General features: G+C 41.0%; 1 protein-coding gene across 10 annotated transcripts in view; it reads left to right on the top strand.

Moving 5' to 3' along the window:
- The window catches only part of ARHGEF11 (Rho guanine nucleotide exchange factor 11), a 399,339-nt gene that overhangs the window by 357,728 nt on the left and 27,494 nt on the right, over positions 1-14,117 (top strand). For 9 of the 10 annotated variants that reach the window (XM_056546639.1, XM_056546640.1, XM_056546638.1 and 6 more), the window contains 9 exons: positions 5,119-5,297; positions 5,386-5,461; positions 5,955-6,122; positions 6,643-6,730; positions 6,849-6,956; positions 7,111-7,190; positions 7,503-7,727; positions 12,775-13,185; positions 13,768-13,863. In XM_056546639.1, coding sequence (XP_056402614.1) covers positions 5,119-5,297; positions 5,386-5,461; positions 5,955-6,122; positions 6,643-6,730; positions 6,849-6,956; positions 7,111-7,190; positions 7,503-7,727; positions 12,775-13,185; positions 13,768-13,863 — 1,431 coding nt within the window. The remainder of the gene's footprint in view (positions 1-5,118; positions 5,298-5,385; positions 5,462-5,954; positions 6,123-6,642; positions 6,731-6,848; positions 6,957-7,110; positions 7,191-7,502; positions 7,728-12,774; positions 13,186-13,767; positions 13,864-14,117) is intronic. The other variant, XM_056546646.1, reaches the window with a different exon arrangement.

The raw sequence follows: 14,117 nt of genomic DNA, 5'->3' as shown, positions 1-14,117 counted from the left end.
GCACTCCCTCCGTCTGGAGAAAAAAAAGTTTAGTCTCAAGGGGCGACACGCCTTCTTTACCGTGAGGACTGTGAATTTATGGAACGGTCTACCTCAGGAACTGGTCACAGCAGGAACAATTAACAGCTTTAAAACAGGATTAGATACATTCCTGGAACAAAATAAGATTAATGCTTATGAAGAAATATAAAATCTCATCCCTTCCCCAATATCGCGCCACACCCCTACCCCTTAATTCCCTGGTTGAACTTGATGGACATATGTCTTTTTTCGACCGTACTAACTATGTAACTATGTAACTATGTAACAGCTGGAGGCACATTCTTTCTATGGAAAAGTGTACCTTCAGCTGTTGTGTAACTACAACTCCCAGCTTGCACAAACAGCTTAAGTGCATGCTGGGAGTTGTAGTGGTGCATCTGCTGGTTGCATAACTACAACTCCCAGCATGCCCGTTGGCTGTCGGTGACTGCTGAGAGTTGTAGTTTTGCAACAGCTGAAGGCACACTGAGTTAAGTAGCAAACCAGTGTGTCTCCAGCTGGTGCATAACTACAATCCCCAGCATCCCCAGCCAAAGTAGTATGCCTCCCGCTGTTGCATAACTACAACACCCAGCATGCCCTTCCGCTGTCCGTACATGCTGGGGGTTGTAGCTTTTGCAACAGCTGAAGGCACACTGGTTGCAAAACACTGAGTTTGTTGCCAAACTCGGTGTTTCACAACCTGTGTGTCTCCAGCTGTTGCAAAACTACAACTCCCAGCATGCACTGATAGACCGTACATGCTGGGAGTTGTAGTTTTGCAACAGCTGGATGTTCCCCCCCCCCCCCCCCAATGTGAACGTACAGGGTACACTCACATGGGCGCAGGATTACAGTAAGTATCCGGCTCCAAGTTTGAGCTGCAGCAAATTTTCTGTCGCAGCTCAAACTGCCAGCGAGAAACTACTGTGAACCCCCGCCCGTGCGACTGTACCCTAAAAACACTACACTACATTAACACAAAATAAAATAAAAAGTAAAAAACACTACATATACACATACCCCTACAATAAAAATGAAAAACGTCTGGTACGCCACCGTTTCCAAAACGGAGCCTCCAGCTGTTGCAAAACTACAACTCCCAGCATGCACTTATAGACCCTACATGCTGGGAGTTGTAGTTTTGCAACAGCTGGATGTTCCCCCCCCCCCCCCCAATGTGAACGTACAGGGTACACTCACATGGGCGCAGGATTACAGTAAGTATCCGGCTGCAAGTTTGAGCTGAGGAAAATTTTCTGCCGCTGCTCAAACTGCCAGCGAGAAACTACTGTGAACCCCCGCCCGTGCGACTGTACCCTAAAAACACTACACTACACTAACACACAATAAAATAAAAAGTAAAAAACACTACATGTACACATACCCCTACACAGCCCCCCTCCCCTCCCCAATAAAAATGAAAAACGTCTGGTACGCCACTGTTTCCAAAACGGAGCCTCCAGCTGTTGCAAAACAACTACTCCCAGTATTACCAGACAGCCACTGACTGTCCAGGCATGCTGGGACTTTTACAACAGCTGGAGGCACCCTATTTGGGAATCACTGGCGTAGAATACCCCTATGTCCACCCCTATGCAAGTCCCTAATTCAGGCCTCAAATGCGCATGACGCTCTCACTTTGGAGCCCTGTCTTTTTTCAAGGCAACAGTTTAGGGTCACATATGGGGTATCACCGTACTCGGGAGAAATTGTGTTACAAATTATGGGGGGTATTTTCTGCTATTACCCTTTTTAAAAATCTAAAATTTTTGGGAAACCAACATTTTAGGTAAATTTTTATTTTTTTTAACATATGCAAAAGTCGTGAAACACCTGTAGGGTATTAAGGTTCACTTTACCCCTTTTTACGTTCCCCGAGGGGTCTGGTTTCCAAAATGGTATGCCATGTGGTTTTATTTTGCGGTTCTGGCACCATAGGGGCTTCCTAAATGCGGCATGCCCCCAGAGCAAAATTTGCTTTCAAAAAGCCAAATGTGACTCCTTCTCTCCTGAGACCTGTAGTGCGCCAGCAGAGCACTTTTCACCCCCATATGGGGTGTTTTGTGAATCGGGAGAAATTGGGCTTCAAATTTTTGGGGGTATTTTCTGCTATTATCCTTTTTAAAAATGTAACATTTTTGGGAAACCAAGCATTTTAGGTAAAACATTTTTTTTTTTTTTTTTTTACATATGCAAAAGTCGTGAATCACCTGTGGGGTATTAAGGTTCACTTTACCCCTTGTTACATTCCCTGAGGGGTCTAGTTTCCAAAATGGTATGCCATGTGGTTTTTTTTTTTGCTGTCCTGGCACCATAGGGGCTTCCTAAAGGTGACATGCCCCCCAAAAACCATTTGATGCTCCTTCCCTTCTGAGCCCTCTACTGGGCCCGCCGAACAATTAACATAGACATATGAGGTATGTGCTTACTCGAGAGAAATTGGGTTTCAAATACAAGTAAAAATTTTCTCCTTTTTACCCCTTGCAAAAATTCAAAAATTGGGTCTACAAGAACATGCGAGTGTAAAAAATGAAGATTGTGAATTTTCTCCTTCACTTTTCTGCTATTCCTGTGAAACACCTAAAGGGTTAATACTTATTGAATGTCATTTTGAATACTTTGGGGGGTGTAGTTTTTATAATGGGGTCATTTATGGGGTATTTCTAATATGAAGACCCTTCAAATCCACTTCAAACCTGAACTGGTCCATGAAAAATAGCGAGTTTGAAAATTTTGTGAAAAATTTCCAAATTGCTGCTGAACTTTGAAGCCCTCTGGTGTCTTCCAAAAGTAAAAACTCATAAATTTTATGATGCAAACATAAAGTAGACATATTGTATATGTGAACCCAAAAATGTTTTATTTTGAATATCCATTTTCTTTACAAGCAGAGATCTTCAAAGTTAGAAAAATGCAAAATTTTCATTTTTTTCATAAAATTTTGGGATTTTTCACCAAGAAAGGATGCAAGTTACCATAAAATTTTACCACTAAGTTAAAGTAGAATATGTCACGAAAAAACAATCTCGGAATCAGAATGATAACTAAAAGCATTCCAGAGTTATTAATGTTTAAAGTGACAGTGGTCAGAATTGCAAAAAACGCTCTGGTCCTTAAGGTGTAAAATGGCCTGGTCCTTAAGGGGTTAATATCATGAAAAAATTTATAAAAAGCGATCAATAAGTCCTATCAATGCAAATATGGTACCACTAAAAAATGAGTCATTCATACCGCCCCATACGCGGAAGAATAAAAAAGTTATAGGGGTCAGAAGATGACAATTTTAAACGTATACATTTTCCTGCATGTAGTTATGATTTTTTCCAGAAGTACGACAAAATCAAACCTACATAAGTAGGGTATCATTTTAATCGTATGGACCTAGAGAATAAGGAGAAGGTGTCATTTTTACCAAAAAAATTTACTGTGTAGGAACTGAAGCACCCAAAAAATGTTTTTTAAATTTTGTCTCACAATGATTTTTTTTTCCGTTTCGCCGTAGATTTTTGGGTAAAATGACTGACGTCATTACAAAGTAGAATTGGCGGCGCAAAAAATAAGCCATTTGGATTTTTAGGTGCAAAAATTTAGAGAGTTATGATTTTTTCAAGGTAAAGAGGAAAAAACGAAAATGCAAAAAAGGAAAAACCCCGGGTCCTTAAGGGGTTACTGTTGTTCAATTTAATTAGTTTATCTTCAAAAAAAATCCAATGCACCATCCTTGGATGCGAGAGGATAGAATCAAGGATTTCTGGTACAGAAGGGGACTTGCAGTATATCATTACTAGGCAGAGACTCCATTTGTAAGGCTTTCATGTCTAATAACATTTGCTTTTTAGCACTACTCAATTCACAAATAACCTTACTATGTACAGTTTGCAAATCTTGTAGAACTTTAACACCAATATTATTGTCCATCAATATTTTAGATTGGTTAGATAGACGAGAATAATAAGTATCAAAATTACTCTCGGAGGTTGATTGTTGAAAATTATTCCCACTAAGGCATTGTTCACATAAATTCCTACTTAAGTGTGAAATTTAAAAGAAGAAAAGCATATTTAAAAGAAGAAAAACTACCACAAGAGGACATCGTTTTAAATTAGAGGAATTATTACTTTACTGAGAGAATAGTGGATGCATGGAATAGCCTTCCTGCAGAAGTGGTAGCTGCAAATAGAGTGAAGGAGTTAAAGCATGCATGGGATAGGCATAAGGCTATCCTTCACATAAGATAGGGCCAGGGACTATTGATAGGATTCAGATTATTGGGCAGACAAGATGGGACAAATGGTTCTTATCTGCCGACACATTCTTTGTTTCTATGTTTAACACAACATCATGAATGTCACTTCTCTGTGCTTCCTGCAATCCCATTTGCAATATAGGTAAACGTCTTGCTCTGTGTTTTCTCCCTGCTATCTTTTTTTTCTCTGAGTGTCCTTTGCCTCTGTTTTTTGATGACAGAAATTTGGAAAACGATAAAGCACTAGAATTGGAGGAGACCCCGATAGATCCCAAAAAAATCTGTATGCTCACCTGAGGTTTCAAAATTGTCCATATCCAAAAAGCTTGGGTTTGATTTTCATACTGACATTCCCATTGTCCTATTTATATTGACCAGGGAGTAGGATGTTTATTCCATTTCCATTTGCACACGTACCAGTGTCATAATCTTCAACATCACGTTGGAGATTCTATATGAGGGTTACATATATATATATATATATATATATATATATATATATATATATATGAAAAATATATATATAAGAAAATGGCGCAGCACTCAAAAAAATGTAGAAAAAACTATAAATTTATTCCTTCATGTCTAACAGAAAAAAATCGACGTTTCAGCTCCTCAATGGAGCTTTTTTCAAGTATGCTTGAAAAAAGCTCCATTGAGGAGCTGAAATGTTGCTTTTTTTCTGTTGGACATGAAGGAATAAATGTATAGATTTTTCTAAATTTTTTTTTTTGAGTGCTGCGCCATTTTCTTCTATTGCATGGACTGGGATCTGGTCGGGGCGCTGGCACCGTGCATCTGTGGTAATTGACCTTTACAATTATATACACCTTTTTGTATCTTTGCAGCCGGCACACCAGAATATGAGAAGTTGTGTCGTTGTCGTAATAGATGTCGCGACATCCTGAAATTTGTAAATGAGTCGGTGAAACAGCGAGAGAACGAATATCGGTTGGGAGAATACCAGAAACGTTTGGATTCCACTTCCTTGGAGAGAAGCAATAATCCCTTGGCTGCAGAATTTAAGGTGGACTAGATCAAGAGCAAGATCAGTTGTAAACGGAGTTGTGCCTATACCTGAGAAACTGTATAATACCATGTTTTCTATTTTACAGAACCTGGACCTGACAACAAGGCGTATGATTCATGAAGGATCTTTAACTTGGAGGATAACAAAAGATAAAACCATTGGTAAGTAAACAGTGTTGGCATTAAGGAGTCAGTGTATGTTGGTTATTAAGATAAAGGATTTTAAAGCAGGATAGCAAGTTAATGAGTGGGGGTCCGATAACTGGGAATTGTCCCCCAAATGAACAAAGAGCATTGCACATGCGGCCAGTGGCCCATTTATTCTCTATAGATTCTTTAAACATTGCTTAGCAGTTAAATCAGCAATATTTGGCAGCCCCATAGGGAATAAATAGAGAGCTGGTCACACACATTCCGAATGCTCTATTCCTTTCAGGGACCATTTTGTCCCCGTTCTCTGGAATGGTTGGATCATAGCGTCAGACCTCCACTAATTACTTTATTCTCTACCCGTTGGTTGGGGATGATGTCTTTAGATGGGAATTCTCTTTTAAGAGAACTGACATTAATATTGTATATTCAGAAAAGGCCATTGTTCTATGTAAAATGTAAATGTCAACTTAAATTGTATTTTGTCTGACTTCACATCCTCCAGATCTGCAAGTTCTCCTCTTGGAGGATCTTCTGGTTCTCCTTCAGAAACAAGATGAGAAGCTGGTGCTTAAGTGCCACAGCAAGACCTCAGTGGTGTCCTCTGATACTAAGCAATCCTTCAGTCCTGTTATAAAGTTAAACTCTGTACTGGTCCGATCAGTAGCCACAGGTATTATCTCAACTTTGTATAAAAAGAACGGTGTGTGGATGATGTTTGGCTCTTAGATTTATTAACTTCATGTCAGTTTTTGTATTAAGTACATGTTATTTTATTTTAAACCTATGCATGTGTAGACTGGAGAAAGCTGAATCATTTTCCTGAGTGAAGGTTAGCTTTGCTACCCCTTCTAATGATCAGAGGGTAAGTTTGAGTGACACTATAAACTTAAAGGTGTCCATTCAACTTCAATAGCTTTTGGCCAAATGCTAATTTGTCCAACAGCTATTTCTTCTGAATTCACTATACACACACGCACACTTGACTCTTCAAGGGTGCATGTGTTTTTAATGGTGAGAGGAAAGTGCGCTGCATTCAGAAGCTTATATCAAGAAAAAAAAAACAGGATCAAGCATTGCAATTCAACAATGAAGTCCTTGTTTTTTAGGTATAGATATAGAAATAATTGGATGATTGTGCTGTAACTGTTGGGCTGGTCAGTCATATATTCTGTTTTTTTGTGCTATGGTAGATAAGAGAGCTTTCTTCATTATTTGCACGTCTGAACTTGGGCCTCAGATCTATGAGTTGGTGGCGCTGACATCTTCTGAAAAAAACACGTAAGTTCTGTTATTGGAGGTGATCATAATCTTCACATGTAAAGTTAATAGCACATGTCGGTCATTCTTTTTTGACCTCTTCATTTAGCAGATATCTTTGTGCCTAAATGTTCAACAGGTGGAAAGACCTACTGGAAGAAGCTGCCAAAAGTGCAACAAGACATCCACCCACTTTTATAAAACCAAAAACACAGAATCTGGTCCATTCCAGGACATCCTCTACCAGGTGAGGTTAAACGTAGGCCCATTTATTGAAAGGATTACTTGTTAGCCAATGTCTTCAGAAACCATGCATATGAGAGTTATCTTAAAAATGTAGGTAAAATGTCACAAACCCTTGAATATTTTAACTTAACTGTTCTTCTGTCTTAAATATGCAGTTCGGTGTTACAAGATGCAGGCATCCCTAATTTATTGTCCGAAGCTAGCATAAGAACCAACAGTGAGGACCTCACAACTGGTGAGTTTTGCATTAGAAAAACTGCATCTACTTACAACTCCTCTTTAACCACAAATTATGAAAAGAACAGCCACATTATTTTAAATGTTCTCCCACTTGAAAATATGAATGCTGAAGGATACGTTCACACAATCGTAACTCGCAGCAGGTTACTTCAATGGGTCTGCCTAGGGTCCACAATAGTGGCAGATTTACAGATTGCCTGCAAACCTGTTAACTTGAATTCAAGTTACAATCATTTGAACTTAGCCTAACAACTTCCAGGTGGGTTTCAAAACTGGCTGTTAACAAGTTACTAATTTGTCTTTGCAGATGAGAATCAGGGCAAGTTCCTCGGACACCCTGACAAAACTGAGGTCCTTTTGGAAGAACCGGAGGGCTTAGAAGAGGATGAAGCACAGACCCCCACACAATTACCATTTCCATCCCAAGTGGAGGATGCAGGAGGAGGTTTAGAGGACCAGTCTGATCCCACTTACCTTGCTTATCAGTGGCCATCAGTGAGTGAAGGTTTGGCAGAATCTGCATTGGAAGATGGTAAGCTGTTAACTAGCATACGCCTTGTTTAACCCCTTAAGGACCCAGCCCATTTATACCTTAAGGACCCAGCCATTTTTTGAACATCTGACCACTGTCACTTTAAGCATTAATAGCTCTGGGATGCTTTTACCTTTCCGTCTGATTCCGGGATTGTTTTTTCGTGACATATTCTACTTTTAAGCATTAATAGCTCTGGGATGCTTTTACCTTTCCGTCTGATTCCGGGACTGTTTTTTCGTGACATATTCTACTTTATGTTAGTGGTACATTTTCGCCGATAATTGAATCATTTCTGGGTGAAAAATTCTAAAATTTGATGAAAAAATTGAAAATTTTGCATTTTTCTAACCTTGAAGCTCTCTGCTTGTAAGGAAAACAGACATTCCAAATAAATTATATTTTGATTCACATATACAATATGTATACTTTATATTTTCATCATAAAGTTGACATGTTTTTACTTTTGGACAACATCAGAGGGCTTCAAAGTTCAGCAGCAATTTTCCAATTTTTCACAAAATTTTCAAAATCGGAATTTTTCAGGGACCAGTTCAGTTTTGAAGTCTATTTGAAGGGCTTTCTTATAAAAAAAAAATACCCTATAAATGACCCCATTATAAAAACTGCACCCTCAAATTATTCAAAATGACATTCAGAAAGTTTGTTAACCCTTTAGGTGTTTCACAAAAATAGCAGCAAAGTAAAGGAGAAAATTCTAAATCTTCATTTTTTTACACTCGCATGTTCATGTTCGCATGTTGTTTTAGAATTTTTACAAGGGGTAATAGGAGAAAAATCCCCCCAAAATTTGTAACCCAATTTCTCTTGAGTAAATAAATACCTCATATGTGGATGTCAAATGTTTGGCGGGCTCAGAAGGAAAGGAGCGAAAATGGGATTTCAGAGAGTGAATTTTGCTGAAATGGTTTTTGGGGGGGCATGTCACATTTAGGAAGCCCCCATGATGCCAGAACAGTAAAAAAAAAAAAAAAAGTGTGACGACTTTTTGTGAGAGTTGGATGTGTAAATAAAAAAAAAGGTTTTTTTCACTAAAATGCATTTTTTTCCCCAAATTTTACATTTTTACAAGGGGTAATAGAAGAAATGAGGTTACAAATTTTGGGGGTCATTTTCTCCTGAGTATGGAAATGTCCCATGTGTGGACGTCAAGGGCTCTGTTGGCCCACTATAATGCTCAGAAGAGAAGGAGCACCATTGAGCTTTTTGAAAGAGAATTTGTTTGGAATTGAAGTCGGGGGCCATGTGCGTTTACAAAGCCCCCCATGGTGCCAGAACAGTGGACCCCCCACATGTGAGCCCATTTTGGAAACTACACCCTTCACAGAATTTAATAAGGGGTGCAGTGAGTATTGACACCCCACTGGCGTTTGACAGATCTTTGGAATAGTGGACTGTGCAAGTGAAAAATTAGATTTTTCATTTTCACGGATCACTGTTCCAAAAATCTGTCAGACACCTGTGGGGCGTAAATGCTCATTGTAACCCTTATTACATTCTGTGAGGGGTGTTCTGGCACTATGGGGGCTTTATAAACACACGTGGCCTTCAATTCCGGACAAATTTTCTCTTCAAAATCCCAATGGCGCTCTTTCTCTTCTGAGCATTGTAGTTCGCCCTCAGAGCACTTTACATCCACATATAGGGTATTTTCTTACTCAGAAGAAATGGTGTTACAAATTTTAGGGGGCTTTTTTTTCCTATTTTCCCTTGTGAAAATGAATTAAATTTAGGGTAACACCAGCATTTTAGTGAAAACATTTTTTTTTTTTTTCATTTTCCTATCCAAATTTAATGAAAATTCGTCAAACACCTGTGTGGTGTTAAGGCTCACTATACCCCTTGTTACGTTCCGTGAGGGGTGTAGTTTCCAAAATGGGGTCACATGTGGGTATTTGTTTTTTGCGTTTGTCAGAACCGCTGTAAAATCAGCCACCCCTGTGCAAATCACCAATTTAGGCCTCAAATGTACATAGTGCGCTCTCACTCCTGAGCCTTGTTGTGCTTCCGCAGAGCATTTGTACGCCCACATATGGGGTATTTCCGTACTCAGGAGAAATTGCGTTACAAATTTTGGGGGTCTTTTTTTTTTTTTTGCTTTTTCCGCTTGAAAATAAAAAGTATGGGGCAACACCAGCATGTTAGTGTAAATGTTTTTCTTTTTTTTACACCAACAGGCTGGTGTAGCCTTTGAATTTTCCTTTTCATAAGGGGTAAAAGGAAAAAAGCCCCCCAAAATTTTAAGTGCATTTTCTCCTGAGTACGGAAATACCCCATATGTGACCCTAAACTGTTTCCTTGAAATACGACAGGGCTCCGAAGTGACAGAGCACCATTCGCATTTGAGGACTACATAGAGATTGCAGATTGCATAGGGGTGGACATAGGGGTATTTTACGCCAGTGATTCCCAAACAGGGTGCCTCCAGCTGTTGCTAAACTCCAGAATGCCAGTCAGTGGCTGTCCGGAAATGCTGGGAGTTGTTGTTTTGCAACAGCTGGAGGCTCCGTTTTGGAAACACTGCCGTACGATACGTTTTTCATTTTTCACACTTAAAATGCATTTCCCCCCCCAAATTTTACATTTTTTCAAGGGGTAATGCCCCCCAAAATGTTTAACCCCATTTCTTCTGAGTATGGAAATACCCCATGTGTGGACATCAAGTGCTCTGCTGGCGCACTGCAATGCTTTTGGAGAGAGAATTCGGTTGGAATAAAAGTCGGGGGCCTTGTGCGTTTACAAAGCCTGGGGACCTCCCACATGTGACCCCATTTTGGAAACTACACCCCTCACAGAATTGTATAAGGGGTGCAGTGAGCATTTACACCCCACTGGCGTTTGACAAATCTTTTGAACAGTGGGCAGTGCAAATGAAAAATTACATTTTTCATTTTCACCCACCACTGTTCCAAAAATCTGTCAGACACCTGTGGGGCATAAATGCTCACTGTACCCCTTATTACACTACGTGAGGGGTATAGGTTCCAATATGGGGTCACATGTTGGGGGGGTCCATTGTTCTGGCACTATGGGGGCTTTGTAAACACACATGGCCTTCAATTCCGAACAAATTTTCTCTCCAAAAGCCCAATGGGGCTCCTTCTCTTCTGTGCATTGTAGTTTGCCTGCAGAGAACTTTACATCCGGGTATGGGGTTACAAATTTTGGGGGTCTTTTTTTCTCTTTTACTTCTTGTGAAAATAAAAAGTATGGGGCAACACCAGCATGTTAGTGTAAAATTTTTTATTTTTTACACTAACAGGCTGGTGTAGACCCTAACTTTTCCTTTTCATAAGGGGTAAAAGGAGAAAAAGCCCCCCAAAATTTGTAACTCAATTGCTCCCGAGTACGGAAATACCCCAAATGTAGCCCTAAGCTGTTTCATTGAAATATGACAGAGCTCCGAAGTGAGAGCGCGCCATGCGCATTTGAGGACTAAATTAGGGATTGCATAGGGGTGAACATAGGGGTATTCTACGCCAATGATTCCCAAACAGGGTGCTTCTAGCTGTTGATAGACTTCCAGCATGCCAGGACAGTCAGTGGCTGTCCGGAAATGCTGGGAGTTGTTGTTTTGCAACAGCTGAAGGCTCCGTTTTGGAAACACTGCCGTACGATACGTTTTTCATTTTTATTGGGGGGGTTGGGGGCAGGGACAGTGTAAGGGGGTGTATATGTGGTGTTTTAGCCTTTATTATGTGTTAGTGTAGTGTAGTGTTTTTAGGGTATATACACACTGGCGGGCGTTTACGGTGAGTTTCCCGCTAGGAGTTTGCACTGCGGCGAAAAATTTGCCGCAGCCCAAACTTGAAGCAGAAAACTAACTGTAAACCTGCCCGTTTGAATGTACCCTGTACATTCACATGGGGGGGGGGGGGGCAAACCTCCAGCTGTTTCAAAACTACAACTCCCAGCATGTACTGACAGACTGTGCATGCTGGGAGTTGTACTTTTGCAACAGCTGGAGGCACACTGGTTGGAAAACCTTCAGTTATCTAACTCAGTATTTTCCAACCAGTGTGCCTCCAGCTGTTGCAAAACTTCAACTCCCAGCATGTACTGATGGCCGAAGGGCATGCTGGGAGGTGTAGTTATGCAACAGCTGGAGGTACGCAACTACAACTCCCAGCATGCCGAGACAGCTGTTTGCTGTTTGGGCATGCTGGGATTTGCAGTTTTGCAACATTTGGAGGGCTACAGTTAGAGACCACTGCACAGTGATCTCCAAACTGTGGCCCTCCAAATGTTGCAAAACTATAAATCCCAGCATGCCCAGACAGCAAACTGCTGTGTGGGCATGCTGGGAGTTGTAGTTTTGCAACATCTGGAGGGCTACAGTATATACGGCTTCCGTAGGATCCAGGGAGTCGCATAGCCGTCCTCTTCTTCCACCGATCATTGCCCGCTGCCGCCGCCGATGGGTAAGTGGACTTCGCCCCCAGTCCTCTGTTGGTTTCCCCGTCTTGCCCCGCCTATTGTGGGTGGGCAGAACGGGGAAACTAAAAGTTAACCCCGCCCCCGATCTGCTATTGGTCATCAGTCTTGATGACCAATAGCAGGGATAGGAGGCGTGGCACCCTGCCACCTCACTCCTATCCCTTCAGGGGATCGTAGGTGTCATGGACAACCGCGATCCCCCTTATACTCCGGGTCACCAGAGACCCGTATGACCCGGAATTGTCGCAAATTGCAGGTGTGAATTCACTTGCGATTTGCGCCAATCGCCGACATGCCCCCCCTGGGCATTTGCTCGGTGTGCCTGCTGATAGATATCAGCAGTCACCCCGGTCCCCACCTGGCGCGCGGCGGGGACCGAAATTCCCACGGGCGTACAGGTACGGCCTGGGTCCCTATGTGGTTTATTCTTTTAATTCTTTTCTTTTCTAGACTTGGTCATAGATGATCGGCTGTTAATTCTGCTTTGTAATATCTTCTAAAAACAGTATTGTGTAAGTTTTAGGTTCACTGATCAGAATTTTTTACACTTAATTAACATTCTTCTTACTCGAACTTAATCTTTCTTTAGTCCAGAATCTTCGGCAGCTTATTCTACGAAGTCTTCTTCCCTTGAGACATACAGAATATGATTCTGCCCTACCAGAAGATGACCACACACCCACGCCTTCAGTTTCCGGTGGGGCTGGAAATCCATGGGAGATGGTGACAGACTCTGTATTAGTGACACTAGATGGAGAAAGCTCTACTGACTGCCAGGGAGAATTGTCATTGCAACGTTCTAGCATCACTGAAAGCAGTAGGGCTATAGTGGACCTCACTCACCAGCACAGACGGCAAGGCTCTAAAGATGGAGAGGAGAGTGTTTGGGATATGGGTGAGACCCACATGAAAGGCAGCTCTAACCTAGAGACACAGAATGATTCATCAGATACTGTTTCCATGGACCATAGTAATAAAGCATACAAAGTAGTGAGAAAAGGTAAGACATTTATTTCACATTCTTAGTCCTTGATAAAAATCTAATGATGTGTCTGGTCAGGGAGGGGGTAAGAAGCCTGGTCTAAAAGAGGTTAAAGAAATTGCCCAGGTTAAGAAGAACAAGGCTTGGCAGTCTCTTTAAAGGGGTTATCCAGGAATAGCCAAAACAGTAGCATCCCTGCTCTCAGGTTGCTTGTGGTATTACAACTCGGCTTCATTCACGTCAGTGTCACAGAGCTGCAGTACCACACACAGCCTCAAGACATGTGTGTTGCTTTTTTTCTTTTAAGAATGGGTCTGTGTCTGTTATTTCTCTGTGTGTAGAATGTGTAGTTGTTGCCTTTGTGACATTAGTTTCTTGGCAGAGTGTGAAGCTAGTAGCTAATGTCTACAATGAACTATTTTCTCCTGAGAATTGTCGATCAAATTTGCACACTAACGATCTATCAGCTGATTTTTCTGTTTTACCGTCTAAAGTTTATTTTTGTTTTGTCTTTTCACTATATTCCCCTTCCTTTTTATTTTGTTATTTTTTGTTTTTTCTCTTTTCGTTTTTTTTTTTTTTCTGGTGTCTTCTGCACAGCTGAGGTGGTGGGCAGTAATGATGTCATACCGTTGCCAGACAGCAGCCAATCAGAAAGAGTGTTGCAGGAAGCTGGCGGCGGAACGGTTTTAGATGGTAAATCTTTTTTGCGTTGTTAGAATTGACAGGAGACAAGGAGTCGGCCCTAATCACAGATATGATGATGAAATGCTATCTTCTCACCATCATTGTGCTCAATCAGTGGCATCACCCTTCTCTTAAAAAAAAAAAAAAAAAAAATGTTAATACATAAATGACTGATGTTGAAGTTCCCTCATCTGTAAAATGGTTAACATATTGAAGGTGGTATTTTAGATCATGGGGTTAAAAATTCTACTTGAAAGGGGTAG

Source organism: Hyla sarda, chromosome 11 (genome assembly GCF_029499605.1).
Source record: "Hyla sarda isolate aHylSar1 chromosome 11, aHylSar1.hap1, whole genome shotgun sequence".
Classification (NCBI taxonomy): domain Eukaryota; kingdom Metazoa; phylum Chordata; class Amphibia; order Anura; family Hylidae; genus Hyla; species Hyla sarda.
Note: the sequence above shows the minus strand (reverse complement) of the source record. Positions and strands in the feature narration are given on the sequence as shown.